The 18,450-nt window shown below is 32.2% G+C and overlaps 1 protein-coding gene across 1 annotated transcript; it reads right to left on the bottom strand.

Annotated features, from left to right (window-relative positions):
* Window positions 1–294: 294 nt before the first annotated feature.
* On the bottom strand, window positions 295–16,189 carry LOC145073421 (phosphatidylinositol 4-phosphate 5-kinase 7-like). The gene is made up of 9 exons (XM_079019971.1): window positions 15,954–16,189; window positions 13,974–14,990; window positions 13,037–13,204; window positions 8,597–8,762; window positions 3,836–3,946; window positions 3,140–3,327; window positions 2,592–2,749; window positions 2,344–2,512; window positions 295–798 (listed from the first exon to the last, which is right to left on the bottom strand). Exons 2-9 carry the CDS (start codon window positions 14,987–14,989, stop codon window positions 519–521), a joined length of 2,256 nt encoding a protein of 751 aa, XP_078876097.1. The 5' UTR covers window position 14,990; window positions 15,954–16,189; the 3' UTR covers window positions 295–518.
* Between the last annotated feature and the right edge of the window lie 2,261 nt (window positions 16,190–18,450).

Raw genomic sequence — 18,450 nt, forward strand, 5'->3', positions numbered from 1 at the left:
TACTCTAATTTGGATAATTGTCTTTTGGAATGTACAATTTTATTGACTTGGTTTTATGATGATGGCATTTTAACTTGATTAAAAACCAAAATTTTTATTGTGAGATTTGGATACACATTGCCCAAGAAATAATGCAATAAGCCCAAGTCTTTCATAGAAAATCGGTATGCCAAATCTTGTTTCAAAGAGTCTAAACAATCATGATCGACATTAGTAATAATCATGTCATCATTATATAAGGACATAAGGATCCGACCTGCACTCTTACGTCTAACAAATAACGTCAAATCATGATTACTAGGATAAAAACCAAGAGAAGTAATTACCGTGGAAAATTTCTCAAACCAAGCACACGGGGCTTGTTTGAGACAACAAAAATATCTCAAGTGTTACATTGTAAATATAAATGATTACTAAGATGAAAACAAGTGAAGTAATTACCCTAACTGTATTTTGCCTCTATTGTTCAAAAGTTTACAAATATCTCAAGTGTTACATTGTAAATATAAATATTTAATTCAATTATTAGAAGGGAAAACTTTCTCTAGAAATTTGAAGAAGCGGTTAGAGTAAAATTTGGGAGGAGCAACAGATATTGACATAGGATCATGGAGTACAGATTTATATGCATGTTCTATTTTCTTTCTTGTGTTGTATTCCTGAAGTATATCGATTATACCGAGATACAGAACAACATCGTAGACCTCGAAAAGTTCGACCTCTGTGGAACCAGAAATGTCATGAGAGACCTTATGGTTTGCTTGAGCTGGCATGTTCACACCTAACTGCACCCGTAACCTAAAAGTGTTTTTATAGATATTAGGTAAAATTCAAGGTACTAGATAAAATTTATGTATATGCATGACATTTCATGCCATGCCATGACAAGACATATATAACATAACATAACATGGTATGGAATGACATGGCATAGTATAACATAACATAACATAACACAACATGACATAATATAAAATAACATAACATGAAAAGTTGCTTCCTTCATTGTTCAATGGACTGGGATGAGGATCGGGTCTGACTCAAAGGATAGGGTAAGTTGGCAGACCATCTTAAGTGACTTTTAGTTTAGGGTCTGATTTAGGATTTATTTCTCTAGATATAATACAAACAATTTAATAAAAAACAAGATTTTGATGTAGTGTAGTTAGAAATGTTACTTGTCTGACTTTTAGAGTTTGGTGTGCTCAATCACACCAATAGTTAAGTGAGAAATTTTTTTATATATACTTTTATTTCTAAAGATGTATAATTTTTTTGAAGCTTGTGTGGTTAAGACAATACCTTGAAATTGATCCTTCCAAGTTCAATACCTAGCTAATTTATGTTTTGCCTTCTACATTAAATTCAAAATCATTATTAAACAAAAACATTTCGTATAAACCAAAATCTAATAGTAGCATTTTTTTCCCTAGAACTAAAATATATTTGGACCAACCGACATGAAACAAATGCAAATGAAAAAAAAAATCCACTATGTTGTCCCACCCAATAAGGTGGTACATGTTGTAATACAAACTTGTTGTTCACGACTTCTTGTGCGTGTAAAAGGTATAAATGTTCTCTTCTTCCATATAATTAGAAATAATATCCCTAAAAAGGCATATGTCCCAAATAATAACCTCAACACTAATTACAACAAATTTAACATAAAACCCTTTAAATCCAAATTAGGGATGACCCTAATTTTTGACCAAAATGTGATGCTAAAAGTCACTATAAAAACACCACATTCTTAAGGCCTATACACCTTAATAAACTAGAGGTGCTCTATTTATATAGAAATTTGACCTAAATATTCCATTGATAATACTATCTCCGTATATTTTGACTCTTATAGTCAAGAGGGTCATTTATATAATAATTAAGAATTGACATGATTTTATGGAGTACTTTTATGGTAGTATTATTAGGCATAAATTAATAAAAGCTGGAATGAAGCATTTGGATTAAGCAAAAGAATCATGTTTTTTAATATCTAGGGATGGTATCAAACAATCCTCAAAAATGTGATTCGTTCTTTGATTAAATGGAATGATATATATGTAGTTGTGAATTTACTTTTAATATATAATATTGAATAAGGTTAATGTCATAAATGTGAAACAAGGTATTTGTTTTTTTTTTACAAAAAAACATTATCATAATGGCCAATAAATTTTTTGTTTCTTTTCAGAAAAATACCATTAAATCAATGTTTATGTCTTGATTTATGGACTTAACTTTATTTAGGTGTCTAATTTGTATAATGGAATGTTAAATGCTATTCATGAGTATAAAATTTATATTTAATTTTAAAAATCAAACAAAGAGTAGATTGAATACCTTCCGGTACCAGGAAGAAGGACATCAACTTCCTTGTCCCCTACCGAAAATGCCTTCAAAGTACTTCCTCTGCTATGTGGACCTGGTGCGGTGTTTACAGAATCTGGTTCATGAGTCACTAGGAGAAGTCCCGTTGGTTGAATTGTACGGTCCACACGAAAAATTGCTCCTAAAACAAGCAGAAGAGAAAATTAAATCGTTATATAATTTATAATATAAATAAAACTGAAATAAATACAGAAATTTACCATCATCAGTAGTATTTTGAGGCCTGTTGAATGCATAAGCATCCGGTGGTTCTAACATACTCTTCAAATGTTCAGGAGCTCTAAAATGCAATCCCAATAGAAGACTATAATCGATAATTTGTTGAGATTCTAGAAACATGCAGTCCAGATTAATTTGTCTGCAAAAAATGGGACACTAGTGAAATATTGAAACTTATCAATCTAAAAGGAAGTGCTAACTCCAAGAAATATCAAACCACTTTTACTAATTTGTGCACTTTATCATTCCACTTTCATTTCTTTCTATTATAGCATCGTACTTTGAAAAATCTACCCAATTATAGCATTTTGCGTTTAGAACATTCTACTCTGAAGTTCTAGCCAACTACAAAAGATTGTATATTTAGGTAGATCTTTCAAAGTGCAATGTTGTATTAGGAAGAAATTAAACTAGGATGTTGTATTATCATTAAACTAGAAATATAGTTGATGGTATGTCAAACTTAAGTTTGAGTTGATGAAAAACAGAAGGCAAAATCATCACATGACTGGAGCGGAATAGTACTTACTTGAAAAGTGCATCACGGAGTGACTTGTCCATATGGAATTTATAAGTAAGATCAAGGTCTTTCAGTGTGGTGGCCTCTATAATATTATATGTATTTGTATTTCTTCCATAGTATGAACCCTTCAAATCATAATGACGGTGTATCCTCAAATCAGTGTAAAACATATTTCCCATGACCACAAATTGTACCTAAAGTTGAGTTTCACAAAATAAAAATGAGGATGTATACTAAGGGGGTGTGTTGTTTAAAGAATGATTTGGAAGAAACATAATTTGTCCAGTGAATTGGAATTTGAAGCAATTATAATCAGTTACACGCATGGTTGGCAATAGATGGGATGGAATTCAATGATAAAAAATAAATGTTTTTTACATTTTCATTTTCATTTGTATTCAAATTTATTTTTATTTATCGTACAATAAAATTTATTTTTATTATATAATGAAGGCATTTTCTTCTTTTAATAAAAATGAAAAATGAAGGTGAATTCCTTCCACCCCTCGTAATAAAGAATAACGAAATCTATGGAACATGGAATTTCTTTGATTTCGAAATAACTGAATTTTTTCCATTAATTTGGCAACCAAACACGCCATGGAAAGGAATCTCATATTCTAAGTTTTTTCAAATTCCATCAGCATCTGCCAACCAAACATGCACATGGAAACAAGAATAAGCAGAAAACACGTTAGATACCTTCTTGCCACCTCTTGGTGTTATCTCATGGATACCATAAAATTTAGTAATCATGGTGTTATCGTGTGCTTGTACATGATTGTAATAGCTAGGAAGCATCTTGAGTAAAACCTACAAAATATCAAAATAGGATATCAACAACTTCTAATTTTAATTCAGAAACAAAGTTGCATAATTCTTATGAAGTGTGATATATAGAGTAAAGAAAGATCAATAAATTATAAATGTAATAAAATCAGAAAAGCAGTAATTCAGATAGGAATTACCTATGAAGAAAAATTGAGATAGAAAGTAGACATTGTTAGCTCAACTAAAAAATCACTAGTTCAAGTTACTTACCAAGAACGACATTTTAATAACTTCAATTGTGACCATATATATTAATTAAATTGGTATGTTGAAACTACTTTTATTGTACAAGTATATTTATGTAATGATAAATCTTTTTGATAAAGTTCTTAATTAAAAAAAATGTAAAAATATTAGAACTTATTTATCTAGTAGGGAAATTCTTACTCAAATATTAAAATGGTAGTTTTTAATAGAAAAATTACATGAATGGTCAATGTGGTTAGGGGAAATTTATGTGGTTTACAAAATGTATTATACGGAAAGCATGTTTCATAATGTGAAAGGAAACATAAAAGAAAAATGTTTTGAGTTACGTATTCATAGAAATACAAAATACATTGCATAAATAGGGAACTTATGCAAAGGATGTAACTATTATTGAAATAACACTTAACTATGATATGAGTAAATGACATAAGGTCTTAAGATATAGGAAATATTCAATAAGTGTTGCATGGCATGATTATGTCAAATATTAAGGTTCATTGTCTAATTGGAAAATAAATGAAATTAGCATGTTGTTACAGGTAAAAGGATTGAACTTATAATGTGCAAGTAAAGTTTTGAGTGCATTAAAAAATATATGGGAATGATTATGAGTCAAATAACTTGATTGCAATAAAAATATGTAATGATATCTGAGAAATGTTGTACGTACAAGAGAAGAAGGAAAGCATACCAAGAAGACTTTAATATGTGTTTCATAAAATAAAGTTGTACATGGAGTCTTAATTTATACTAGATCTTATCTCACTAATCTAGGAAACTATATAAACATAGAAATTATACACATTGATGTGCTCCTAATTTTTAGAAATGATTAGCTAAATTACTCTTAATTTACAAATATGTGTGTGTTTTGCATCTAGACGAAAATATGATATATCTAGATCTTGTGAAAGTTCGGAATGCTAGCCCTTACTTTGCTTATTGTAATAGGTAAAATAATTGAGGAGTTGCAACTGGGTTGGCTTTGGCTTGGTGGGTCAAAATACATCAACCCGACCTAACCCAACCCAACCCAACCCAACCCAGATAACACATTTAATTATATAGGTTATCGGAATAGAGATATGAGCACCGGTGGGATGATGGAGCGTAGGTGTACCAATGGTTTAGATCTTTGCATCGGTTAGTTGGTGGTGTGCGATGGCAACAAGAGATGGTACTAGTGGTTGAGCTCTCACGACATTGACATAGTAATGTAAGGGTGAGAGTAGTTTGTTGTCTTTTTTAGTAACAAGGAGTCAAGGATTGGGTTTCTGATTAAGTAGGGCACGCTGCACTCGTAAGTCATAATTCATAAATAAATATTATTTTTTTTAAATATAATTTATATTGGTGGGTTGACCTACGAACCCGAATTGACCCATGAAATAAGAAGGTTGGTGGGTTGACGGGTCAGAATTGAAATCTCAACCCAAACCTGTTTATATTCATGTTGGGTTCTTGTCGGGTTATAGGTTGGGTCGAGAATTATCACCTCTAGAAATTATGCTAGAGGAGCATATATATTTGTACCATATAAGTACGAAAACATGGTATCATAGTCGTGAATTACTATCATATTCTTAAAGCCTATGCATGATTTTTTTAACCACTACAGTTTATATAAATTAAACTACAAGAAGTATGATTTACATAATACAATAAAGAGAGTTGTTAGCCCATGAGTCACATAATAAATCCCTACCACATTTGGCTCTATCCTTAAGTCATAAAAAGCTCAAAGTTTTGACCTTATAAGGTAGAGTACACCAAATCATCAATTTTCTATTTAAAATCATATTATTTATATCTGTCCATATGGTACATATTAGCGCCTTTGAAATCGCTTCAAGAATATCTTGAGACATGTTGTCCACTCTATAAGTGGATTTTATCCTTAGGGAGGTGTCAAATGTGTCATTCAAGATAGGAAGGTCATTCCAATAATTGAGCAGGAGCCTACAAATCTCCTTAGTTGTGGAACAGCTCTTGGAAACATGTCTCTTGTTCTACACAAAGAATTACAAAATAGACACATGGTGGATGGAATGATTACCCCCTGTGTGCGAGGTTGAATCTAGTGGACAGTCTACCGAGTCTCAAAATCCAAATTAAGACATTTATTTTTCGGGAGCCACCTTAGACCGTCTGGTAGTTAAGTAAGTGCTCTCCAACAAATGATTGTCAACTTCGTTTCTTAAATAAGAAACAGTGAAATATCCTCCCCCACTGAGATTCCAACACTAATTACTTGTTATTGAGTTACCCTCATGTCAATAACTTTATAAAAGATGTTAATTAAGTATATCTTGGACATCTCCATGACTATATTGATCTTATTGATTCTTGCTCTAACATTGATTCTATTATGACTTGAAATTAACACTCCAACCCTACATGCTCTCTATAAATGAATCTAATTTTTTTTCCTAATTATATCGGTGGTATATTTAAAATGCAACCACCATTTTCTTAAAGGATCTAGACTAAAATCTCTTATGCTTAGAATTCCCAAACCGCCAAGATATTTGAATGGTTCTTGCTTTCCACTTTGAAAGTTTTTTTGTTGAATTTATCAATAAGGGGAATCCACATTGACACTTTACTCGACTTTCCTTTTGCCAGCATGCCAAGATAAGTAAATGATAGTTCATTTTCAAGACACTTTAACAACCTAGCCATAGAAGAGACCTTGCTTGAGAGGACACTAGTACCCAATAACTTGCTTTTGAGAAGTATATTTGTACCATGAAAGTAGGAAAATATGGTCAATTCAATAATAATTAGGAGAACTTAATATGTTCATCCTTGACCAAGCCATTCTGGTCATAGGATATCCACTAATGTAGATTTGATTGAGGATGCTAATATATGGAAGTTAATTAGAAATGGTTTAATTAATAAGATTTTGAAAGTCCTTTTTGGAGCTGAGTTTCAAACAAAGGACCTACTCCCTTTGAAGTATTTTTTAGGGATTGAGGTCTCTCGCACTCGGAGTGGAAGTTTCATGTCTCAATGAAACTATTGTTTTGAAGTAATTAATGACTCAAACTTGATTGATGCAAAAGCTTGTGATTCTCATATTGAATCAAATGTGAAACTGAAAGCAAATGATGGAGATCCATTAGAAAACTAAAAATAAATATAGAAGAATTATTGAGAGGTTCAATTTTCTTAGAATTAATCGGCCAATAATTCTTTTCTAATGAGTCTATGAGTCAATTTATGTCGTCACGTAAGACATGGAACATTGTCACTCACATCATAAAGTATCTAAAGGGTACTCCAGGGCGTGGCATATTGTATCAAAATCATAGAATCTTGGTCATTATGTGGTAGTAGGGTTTACAGATGTTAACTATAATGGTGACCCTACAACTTGGTAATCAAGTATCGGGTATTGTGTCTTTGTTAGAGGAAATCTTTTTTCATGGAAGAGTAAAAAACAAATTCTAGTTTTATGTTCGAGTGTAGAATCCGAATATAGAGCTACGACATAGACAACTTATGAGCTCATATGGTTGCATACTCTACTTGACGGGATCAAGTTTTCTCAATAAAAACCAATGAATCTTTGGTGTGATAACGATGCCTCCATTCATATCGCCAAAAATCAAGTATTTCATGAGAGAGCCAAACACATAGAAGTAGATCATCATTTCAATCAAAAGTTAGATTGGAAGGATTACAACTTCTCATGTTCACAAAAGTCTTACTTAGGAGTAGAGTTCTTTAGATTTGTACTAAGTTGTCATGATTAATATCTATGCTTCATCTTGAGGGGGAATGTCGAACTGTATATAGTAGTCAGTGCTATTAGGCTACGGAGCTTATATGGTTTAGTTGTAGTTGTATTCTCTTGTTTGTAGATATTTGTGTATTCCTTCCTTGTATTATCACATATATACAATTATTCTCAATATTTTGGTCTTTGATTACACATAGGTTTTTATGCATTTATTTATATTGATGAACATGTCAAGAAACTCTTAATATCTTCTATTATTTGAACATAAGATTGTAAGATTATATGTAGAAGAGACTAACTTAAATTTAATAAACAACAATACCTAATCCCATAAAAGAATAACAAACTAATAAGTACTAAGATAAAGATACAACAAACAACATGGAAATAAGGCACAAAGTATCGTATTAATATAAATGCAAATAAAAGCCTACAACAATAGAGCAGAAAGTAATATGATGGTATATATAAATTTGAGAAATAAAGGAATAGAGCAATAAGTAACAAGTAGATACAAGCAATTGATCAAAAGGTAGAAGGAAGGATGACTATGCATATGAATAATTTACTAAGATGCTCATGCATAAAAGGGAACCGGGAATATAAAATTATGATATATAAGATGTTGAATAGCATTCATAAAGCGCTAAAAGATTGTATTTATAGAGTCAAACCTTGAGCTCGGATTTTCGTAATGTTTTAATCACAAATCTGTCATCATGAGAGCGATAAAAAAGGCTTCCACTTTTCCCCGGAGAAGAAAGCTCTATTAAACCATCATCCCCACATATTGACATCATATAATCTGCAGCATCTAATTTGAATAGTTCCCTCAAATTCCTGAAAAATAACTCCATCCAGATGTATTAAGACAATATGAGTATCAATATAACATACATAATAGTATTTCATATAAAATTGTAGTACATACAAAGTTCACATGAAATGTAGTGATAACACATTCATGAAATATTAGCCATGCATTCTTTAGTGGATCAATACTAAATTGCACATGATCATCTATATAAATACATCATAACATGCATAATTATTTCCTTATTCATGTATTTGGAACAATCCATCACTCATAAACCATTTGTGACTAATGTATCATGCTCTCTTCTCCTTTCAAACTATGTATCCAAATTTGTTAGTAGTTTGATTATGGGATAAATGAGTTAAGATCCTGGCTAACTAAATATAGGGCAAAAATCTAATAATATATACATTGGGTATCAGTTCTATATGTCACAACCACCACCACAACCAACAAAATGTTCTATTGACCTCTCATTTTACCACTTAAGGAGACATGAACATACAAATTTCCTTGGGGTCAAAAATTGCACAAATATTCATACCATCCTATCTACATTACATGTATAAGCAATTTGAGAAATATTTAGTGTTAGATTATATACATACCAAGAATGTGATGATGTTATTGCTAACATCCTTTTAAACCTGTAATGGTTGTACAAATAGGTTGTGTAATGTAAGATATGATCAATCGCAAGACCTAGTATACATATAATGGTTCCTAACTGATAACACTTTCCCCAAGATAGAAAACCACACCACTAGTGCTTTGATTGTCCATGACGTTGCCTCTAAGATCATTATCCAAAATACCCACAAGTTCTTTGGTCCTTTGCACCCGATCATACATGATTCCATAATTGATTGTACTTTTCACATACCAAAAAACATGATTCATCACATTCTTGTGTTGTTAAGTACCTCAAACTCCTCACAATTCGCCTATATTTGACAAAATTGATTGGTTCCATGTCTTTGTATTTATTGAGTTTCAGATTCATATCCATAGGATAAATCATTAGGTTGCAATCTTTAATTCCAAACTCCTCAAAATTCCTCGTAGCATAAGCTGATTGTTTTTTAGACACTCCAACATAATTGACAAACCTTTTTAATTCAGGTATAGATGTCTCAATCATACGAACACCTTTTCAACATAATATTCTATAAGTTTTTATCCAATAGAATATAGTGCATGCATCCAAGGCTTGATGTAACCCGTAAAGAGCTTTAGAAATTTTGTAAACTTAATATTTCATTCCTTTAACAATAAAACCTTTAGGTTGCAATATGCATGCTTTTTTCATTTAGCTCACTATTTAGAAATGTGGTCTTTATGTGTAAATGGTCTATATCCCAAGTCCATTAGACTATTAATGCAAGAAAAAGATGTATTATATAGATTCGAGCTAACGATGTGAATACTTTCTCAAAATCGATACCTTGTTTTTGCAAGGAACCCCTTGCAACGAGAGAAACCGTATACTTGGTTATTGTTCCTAAGGCAACAGTTTTATCCTTAAATACGCAATCTAATCCGACAGGTTTGTGGCCAGAATAGATTAACAAGCTTCAAAGTGTGATTCCATTGAATTACATGAAGTTCGGTTTTTCTCTATTCTTCATTAGTTGATTTTTTTTTATTTAAAGGTTGTTCGAAGTGAATAAGAAGCAATTCTCCATGTCTAAAATCAGTAGATCTGCTCTTCCATAAATATCGATCAATGTATGATAACCAATTATTGGTCAATGTATGATAACCAACTAGTCCAGGCCGGCTAGAAGAGGTTATCAATTCAACTGAAAATGGGTTTTTGGGATTTTTTATAAGAATGGACGTTGCATTTTTAGGTGCTGTTTTGGGTTAAATTTGGTATTGTTTTGGAGCTTTTTTTTATCTCAGGTGGTGAATTTTTGGGTTTGTTATTGTTTCGCCATGAAAACGATGTTGTTTCAAGGTTGTTTTAGCTGAAAGGGTTTTTTTGGCTGAAAACAAAGTTCTTTCATGGTTATTTGGGATGAAAACAATGTTATTTTAGGGTTTGTTTGGTACTAACGCCTTGTTCCCGAGTTCTACTTAAGGAGGGATATGGATGTATATAGAGGGAAAGTGATGGATGTCAAAGGAAAATCATGTTCCCGAGTTTCATTAATGGAAGGAAAGTAAGGGAAAGGAAAATCTTAAGTTTTATTTTCTTTTTCCTCCTAACTCGGGAACACAAAAATTAAATTTTCCTTTTATTTCTTTCGAACTCGGGTACATGGAATAAAGAAAATTTTCCTTCCCTTTTCTTTCTTTCGATTAATATTTTCTTTCCTTTTCCTTTTCTAAAAAAAACTCGGGAACAAGACATAAACGACTGCTGTGACACCATAATTTTTGGCTGAAAAAACAACCCATGTTTCCATCCAAATCCGTCTTTTTTTTTCAAAAAACATTATGTATCATCTTACCTGTACCTTCTTCTTTTGTGGTTAGAAAAAACGAAGTCCTTTTGTAGCCCTAAGATAGATCATATTCCCACTTCGATCATACAACTTCTTTTGACGCAAACCTAAAATTTTAATATGTGTCAAACAACCAAAAACTTTGAAGAATGAAAATTTGGCTTCTGACTGGTCAAAGCCTTGTACGATGTGACATCGGGAAGATCCATGTTGGGTAATTTTGTTGGGTAGATTAGGTTATGTTAATGGTTCCCACGTTAATTAGTATTTTAACTAGATTTATTTTGTTGTTGAATTGGTCATATGTTGACCAAGTTGGAAGGAGAATAATGGGGCTTAGAGCATCTCGAAACCACTCTCATTCTTCATTTTTTCCCCCATTTTTTCCTACATTCTTCTCCAACCCTCCCTCATTTATTCCCCCATTTTGGGTGATATGAATAGTATAACAACAAATATGGTGTTATACTATTCATTTCTCCCAAAATGATGATAAACTTTTTGTTGTCGGTTTTAGTCTCTCTGCTTATATATTTATATATTTCTAGTTCATTTTTACATACTAATTATAATTTAAATATAATAGTTTGTTATATATTAAATTATATTAATTAATTATAAATATAAACTTTGTTTTTTATTCATCAGATTCATATAAAAATTTAAATACATATTGAAATTTTAAAAAACGATAACGTATTTTACAAAAGCTTATAATTAAAAGTGTGTATGTCTATAATTTATATAAATGTATGTATAATATTTATTTAAAAGTATTATGTGTAATATTTTTTATAAATGTATGTATAATATTTATTTATAAGTTTATTATAAATATAATTTTTTGTATTTAATATTAATGTAATGAAAAAAATATAGATTATATATTTGTTAAAACTAAATTAGTAGAGGGGTGACATCTATGTAAGTTGGAATAATGGAATATACTAGGAATATATTTTTTGGAGGTAAAAATTGGATAAAAAATAGAGTACGGTTGGAGATGAAATACTATTTGCCCCATTTTTTACTCTATTTTTTTAGGGAAGAAATGAACATGGGTTGGAGATGGTCTAAGTTGCCACCTTCATAGGAAACACATGCACAATAGTATTTATGTTTATATAAATAGGTTAGTTTGTCATTTGTTTTTGTATGTGATTAGCTTTCCTTCTTGAAAGTAATATAGCAAGTGACCCAATAACTTGTCCATATTTCCTGGTTGCTGTGTAAAACTCATGAGAGTCGATGGTTGCAAGTTTGCAAGTGGGTTTAAGGGAAGGGCTGATCTGCAAGTGGGATTACCTACATCTTCGAAGCCCATGCCACATAATTAGACTTTGTAAGGATCGGGTAATATAAGGTGGCACTCCCTTATTCTCCAATCCTTTGTGCTTCTCCATCTGCCTTCGAACAATTTGATCCTGCCATTGTTGTTTTTGGCATATACTTGGATATACACAAAACAGAGCTCTAATACTACGTGTTGTATTAAACTGACTGTAATATATTGCGTTTTATTATATAGGTTATGTAAATAAATCAAAGGCTTTCGTGTGGCTGAGAACTTCTGTCGAGAGATCTAAGAGAGAAAGATATATTATAATTTTTAAAGGCCAAACTACTTCTACTGTCGAGAGATCTAAGAGAAAGATATAGTATACTTTTTAAAAGCCAAAAGTACTTCTATTGAATTGAATAATATTGGGAAAACTCGTTAACCTAGATAAGTGTAATGACAATACTTAATTGTGCTTAAAACTGATTGTCAAGGTCGCGACTACTTAGATTTATAGGGGATGATTAAGGAAGAAGAAAAGAGAAACAAACACCAGCTGAATAGATACCTGAAGACCATAAAAGAATAGTCTTTCCAATAGAAATCAACCGAATTGTGTGGAGGTGTCGATTGTGAGCCTTTCCTGGGGAAATAAATCCTTATCCTTGCTTGTTCTCCAAAATCTGAATATCTCACTTCACGCATAGTAAGCGGTGTTATTTTGCCAACAGTGTACCTGTAATCAATTAAGTCATATACACAACACATGAGTTTGGAACCAACAAGAACGTAGAGCTACATTATAAAATCAAATGTTAAACCAAGGGGAAGTAACTCTCTTGTACACAACAAGGAGAAAGATTTTCATGTTATCTCATTCAACGTTAACAAGCAAAAAGCAACAGTCATATAAGGCTTACATGACACTAAAGAAAACTGACCACTACCCCACAAAATTAAGCATCTAAAATAAAACTGCTTCCCACTACCTTGAAGAAAAGGTACATAAAATAAACAAGGGGTAAAACTGTAAAGAAGGAAATATGCATGGCAAACTCATGCATGACTGAGAAGTTAGATGTACTAGGGTGTTGTAAGTCAAGATATATCAAATTGAGCTGAAACTGAGAAGAAATGTAATGATCAAAAAAAGTTGTACCTACAAATTTCCAGATGATAATTGGTTTGAAAGATAGATATAAACATCTGCTTCTATATTGTAAGATAGTGATCACATAAAGATCAATGTTCAAAAAACGGCCAAATTAATACGTAGCTAGACATAAGGAATCATTTTCTTGTACATCACGTGGTGGGGCATTAATTTGTTTTTTGCAACTGTGCACATGGATTGGGGTCGATCATGGGCAAGAGACAAATGGACCCAAAGCTAGATTTAGATGGGTCATAGAGGGTAGGGGGTGGGTTCAAATGTTCAATACTAGTAAATGAACATGAAAATTAAGTATAAGACAAAACTCAGATTTAGAGGATTCATTATTTACCTGATTCCTAGTTGTAGATTAAGCATCATATAGTTGCTCTTACGGGATTCAAAAATATCCAAAGTTGACTTCCTTTTCATTTCCTCCATAAGAAATATTCGCTGTTGTTCCTTTTTGCTTAAAACCTTTGCATTATTTTTAGTTCTTTCTTTCACCAAAACTCCTTGTATGTATTCCCTTTCCCAAACTACATTGCTACTATTATAATCATCTACACTTTCACCTTCATCAAGGTTATGAGATAATAACTCGGTACTATTAAACGCAGAGGACTCCATAGAAGAAACTCCGACAGAAATTTTCTTGTTTGATATTCGACCCATGTCTCTAAATAATCCTTTAATAGGTTTTTTTATAGATATACTCCGAACTATACTATGAGGTTTTGAAGCTTTCTTTTTTCCTAATCTTCCAGAAGATGAACTCCTAATACTTATTGCAGGATAAAACATACCCAATCCATCCTTGAGGCCATTGGTCCACGTCCCAAAATAATAATTACCATCTACAAACCTATAAACCCCTGTCCCATGTCTATACCCTTTTGACCAATTACCATCAAACAGATCACCATTCAGCCATTTCATCACCCCTCTACCACACATCAATCCACCTTTCCAACTTCCCATATACATGTCGCCATTACACCAAGTGTATTTACCACTACCTTCATGAACACCCTCTCTCCATGAACCATCGTAAACATCTGAATTACTATACTGCTTTCTTCCAAACCCATGCTGAATGTTCAACCTCCATGAGCCTATGTATGTTGACCCATCTGGATTTGTCAATGTCCCAAATCCATGTAAGTAGCCTCCATAGAAATTACCTTCATAACTTGCTCCAGATGACCATGTGATCCTTCCATCTCCTGCCATTTTTCCTTCTTCCCAACAACCCTCATAAACTGTTCCATTTTTCCATTTGTATGTACCCCTGCCATGTGGGATCATTCCCTTGACATTACCAGAGTAGACATCTTCTTCTTTTAGAACAATCTCCAAATTACTCATCCTGAAACAATGAGTAATACACACATAACAAGAACATCGTCAGGTTTTGAAAAGAAAATTAATTTGGCATTTAAGAACGCATGCAAATTGTAATTAATCTTTGACTTTTGTTCTACTTACGTGCAAGCTGTAAGCTTTGACTTTTTAAGAATGCATGCAAGTTGTTCTGAAAAAATTTATGAAGGATGCGATTATTTTGAATACTTGCAAAGAGCCCCATGAATTTGAAAACCATCCTTGTTTTTTTATTATTTACCTCCATCTTATATGCCATATGTTAATTAATCTTTGACTTTTGCTGTTTTGAACATACAAAGAGGACAACCGAATACTAAGACTTTAATTACTTCAATTGTTTCTTTGGCATAAAGTAAGATCTGAGAGACACTTTATTTGATTTTTGTATGAAAAAGTAAATTATCTCTGACACCTTAAACAGTACCTGCAAAATTATATGTGACCTCTTAACTTGAAGATCTCAGTAAATACTAAATCATTTAATCATGATATGAACATATATAGCAATTCCAATAATTAAAAAATAGTTTTGACTTCTCAAAGCACATGTATGGCATCAAAATTAATCACGTCAATCTAACTACTGTGTTAATAGTACGAATAGATATTGTATTATATTCATATTAAGAAGAAATAAGCTTCACATTACTATCTATCAAACATCCCAATGACAAAAGTGATACTGTATACAGCCAACGACTGAGTTTGACCATTCGACAGCCCACCTTAGCACTGTCACTGTAGTATGAATACCAAAATTCATAAATGCAGTCGCTATGAACTTGATAACTACATACTATCATTACATAATCGAAGATAATTTTGCTAAAACTGATGTTAGCATTCATGCTGCATAAGTTTGAGCACGAACTAGAACATCAAAAACTTCTAGTGAACTCAACAAAAGAAAAGGACAAATGCACACCAATGAAATTGAAGTACTCACCTGTTAAATCAATTCAAATCCAAAAGAAAAAAGACATTTCTGATTTATTGATTGGATCTTGGAACTCCACGATCGGATTTACACTCCAGAAATTCTGCCTTTGGGGAGCTTTGGTACCACAGAGGCTTTTAGAAGAAAAAGATTGGGCAGAGAGAGCAATAATGTTTTAGGGGAATAAAAAAGTAAATGCATCACAAGCATGCAAAAATAGTGTGGCAAATATGTGTGTGTCTAGACCTCTGGAGAAGAACGACCGTTGGATGGCTTTAGATGCGAGATGAACGGTTGGAGATGTTTCCCAAGTCCTTTTTGCCGACTATATATGCCGACGCAAGGCATATATATGGTGAGATGTAATTGAAGTTTTGAAGATTCTTAATTTTTTTTCTTCAAATAAATTAATATGAATGTTTAATTAAAGAATTACGTAGTTGACAACTAGAGCTTATATATTTAATATAAAACTACAGTTAGTTAACAATTATGACTTGGTATAACGTTACAAACTCATGATCAGTATGGAACTCAATTATAGACGGAATCTATAAAACTTTTTTTTCCGACAAGACTTTTCAAGTAAAAATTTGTATGTCGATAAATGCACACAGCCAAAATTCGCACATGCCCATATTCCTATAATAAAGCAAAAACAATATATTTTTATAACATTCTTCTAAACTCTATCTTCATATTCACACAACCCAAAAAAACCTATTTCTTATATATTTGAATATGTTATATTATACAAAATTCTTCATTCATAATTAACAATAATGAAGATTATATATATACATAGAGAGAACCGTCCACTTGAAATTAAAAAAAATAAAGATCTTGATATTCAACTTAGCTACATATTTTTTATTTGCCGCTCTAACGTTTCAGTGTACTAGCAGCAACGAAGTATACCTAATTATAAATGATTATATGGCTAAGAGATATAATCATATATGATTGTACATGCTTATATATATATATATATATATATATATATATATATATATATATATATATATATATATATATATATCTTACTATCTTATAAAAGAAATCTAACTATTTCTAAAAATAGATTTAAAATAATAATATTATTTTTTAAGACGTCCAAACAATTAAGTTAATAGTACAATAAAACATTAAAAAATAATATTAAAATTTTAAATCATATATCTTTAAGATCTTATCTTTTCTATGGTTTTGACTTTTGACCCCGTCAAAATAGAGTTACACTGACTCTTTGGTTGCTTTTGACCCAACCCGTTTCATAAACCTAATTTATGTTTCCTGAGATCATGACAAATATCTCTCGATTCCGGTCGAGCCCTCTCCTATATACAGCATCGTCGTAGCAATTCAACAGTCACCACCGTACCGTCGCCATTAAGCATCCATCATCTTCTATCAGACGACATCACACCCTTGGCCCTAATATTACCAACATCTTCCTTCCACCTACAACCATGCACAATCACCTACATCGTACCATCCCACCTTAAAGCTAGACCCAGTCTTGCTTGCTTCGTTTACCCCCCTTATCTTCAAAAAAGCCGCTTTGCCTCCTTATGTCCACCATCGCTACTAATCGTCTCTGGTCCAACTGATATGACTTCGATCCTGCAAAAACATTTCCCATACATTATAGTGTTATAACAGGTAAATTGACAATAGTTTGTAGTTAGGGATCATGGTAAATATATTTTGCATTCTATCTATTTGATCAAGTGCTTCAAAGGGTGTTTAACATATATTTTTTTAATCAGGTCTAGAACGAGTTTTGGATCCAAGAGAAGATAACGAGTCTAAAGGGAGGAGGTGTGCGGAGGTCGCCACTAAAGAAAAGCTACAAAAAAGAAAAAAAAAATAAAGCCATCGATGGAAAAAAAAAATTCAGAGTAAATCCTTTTGATTTAAAAGAGTTGCGGAATTTGTTCCCAAAACAAAACATGATAAAATAATATTTATCAAAGCATTTCATCAAGATATGCATTTTCATTATATAATCAAAACTCGGGATGTCATGTTCCGATACAGACCATAAAGCATAAACGATAACATTACAAGTCATTCAACAAATATGTACATATACAGACTTGTAAACAAAACAACTTGATGATTCAACCATCTTATGCCCTCGCGCCACTACCTGTAACACAAATAAAACTGAGTGGGTCAGGCTTGGGAGCCTGGTGAGCATATAGGGTTTTCAACCCACAATAAATAAATTATATTTAATTTCACCAACCAAATCACTATCCCAATTACCCATTCCCGTTATCCTCACTTTACGTCCCTAAAATAACATCTATCTCAAAGGACCTAATCTAGGATTTTCATCGGGACGGACATCACTGTTAAGGGGTTTCCTCAACAATAGATATCCTAAAGGCAACCATGAGGGGGATAGAGTACACCGGTGAACACATCGTTCACAACACCTACAGGTTATGAACCTGCTAGCGTTCCACTGGACTGTCTAGAAAGAGTCTGTGGTCGTTAT

Source organism: Lactuca serriola, chromosome 9 (assembly GCF_051521515.1).
Source record: "Lactuca serriola cultivar US96UC23 chromosome 9, Lser_US96UC23_V15, whole genome shotgun sequence".
Lineage (NCBI taxonomy): Eukaryota > Viridiplantae > Streptophyta > Magnoliopsida > Asterales > Asteraceae > Lactuca > Lactuca serriola.

What these genes read in the sequence shown, in the direction of transcription:
- LOC145073421 (XM_079019971.1), bottom strand. Translation starts at nt 14,989, where the DNA reads ATGAGTAATTTGGAGATTGTTCTAAAAGAAGAAGATGTCTACTCTGGT. An exon ending in AATCTACAACTAGGAATCAG is followed by an intron (nt 13,205 to 13,973) that starts GTAAATAATGAA and finishes AATTGATTACAG; the next exon opens with GTACACTGTTGGCAAAATAA. An exon ending in CTCCGTGATGCACTTTTCAA is followed by an intron (nt 2,750 to 3,139) that starts GTAAGTACTATT and finishes CATTTTTTGCAG; the next exon opens with ACAAATTAATCTGGACTGCA.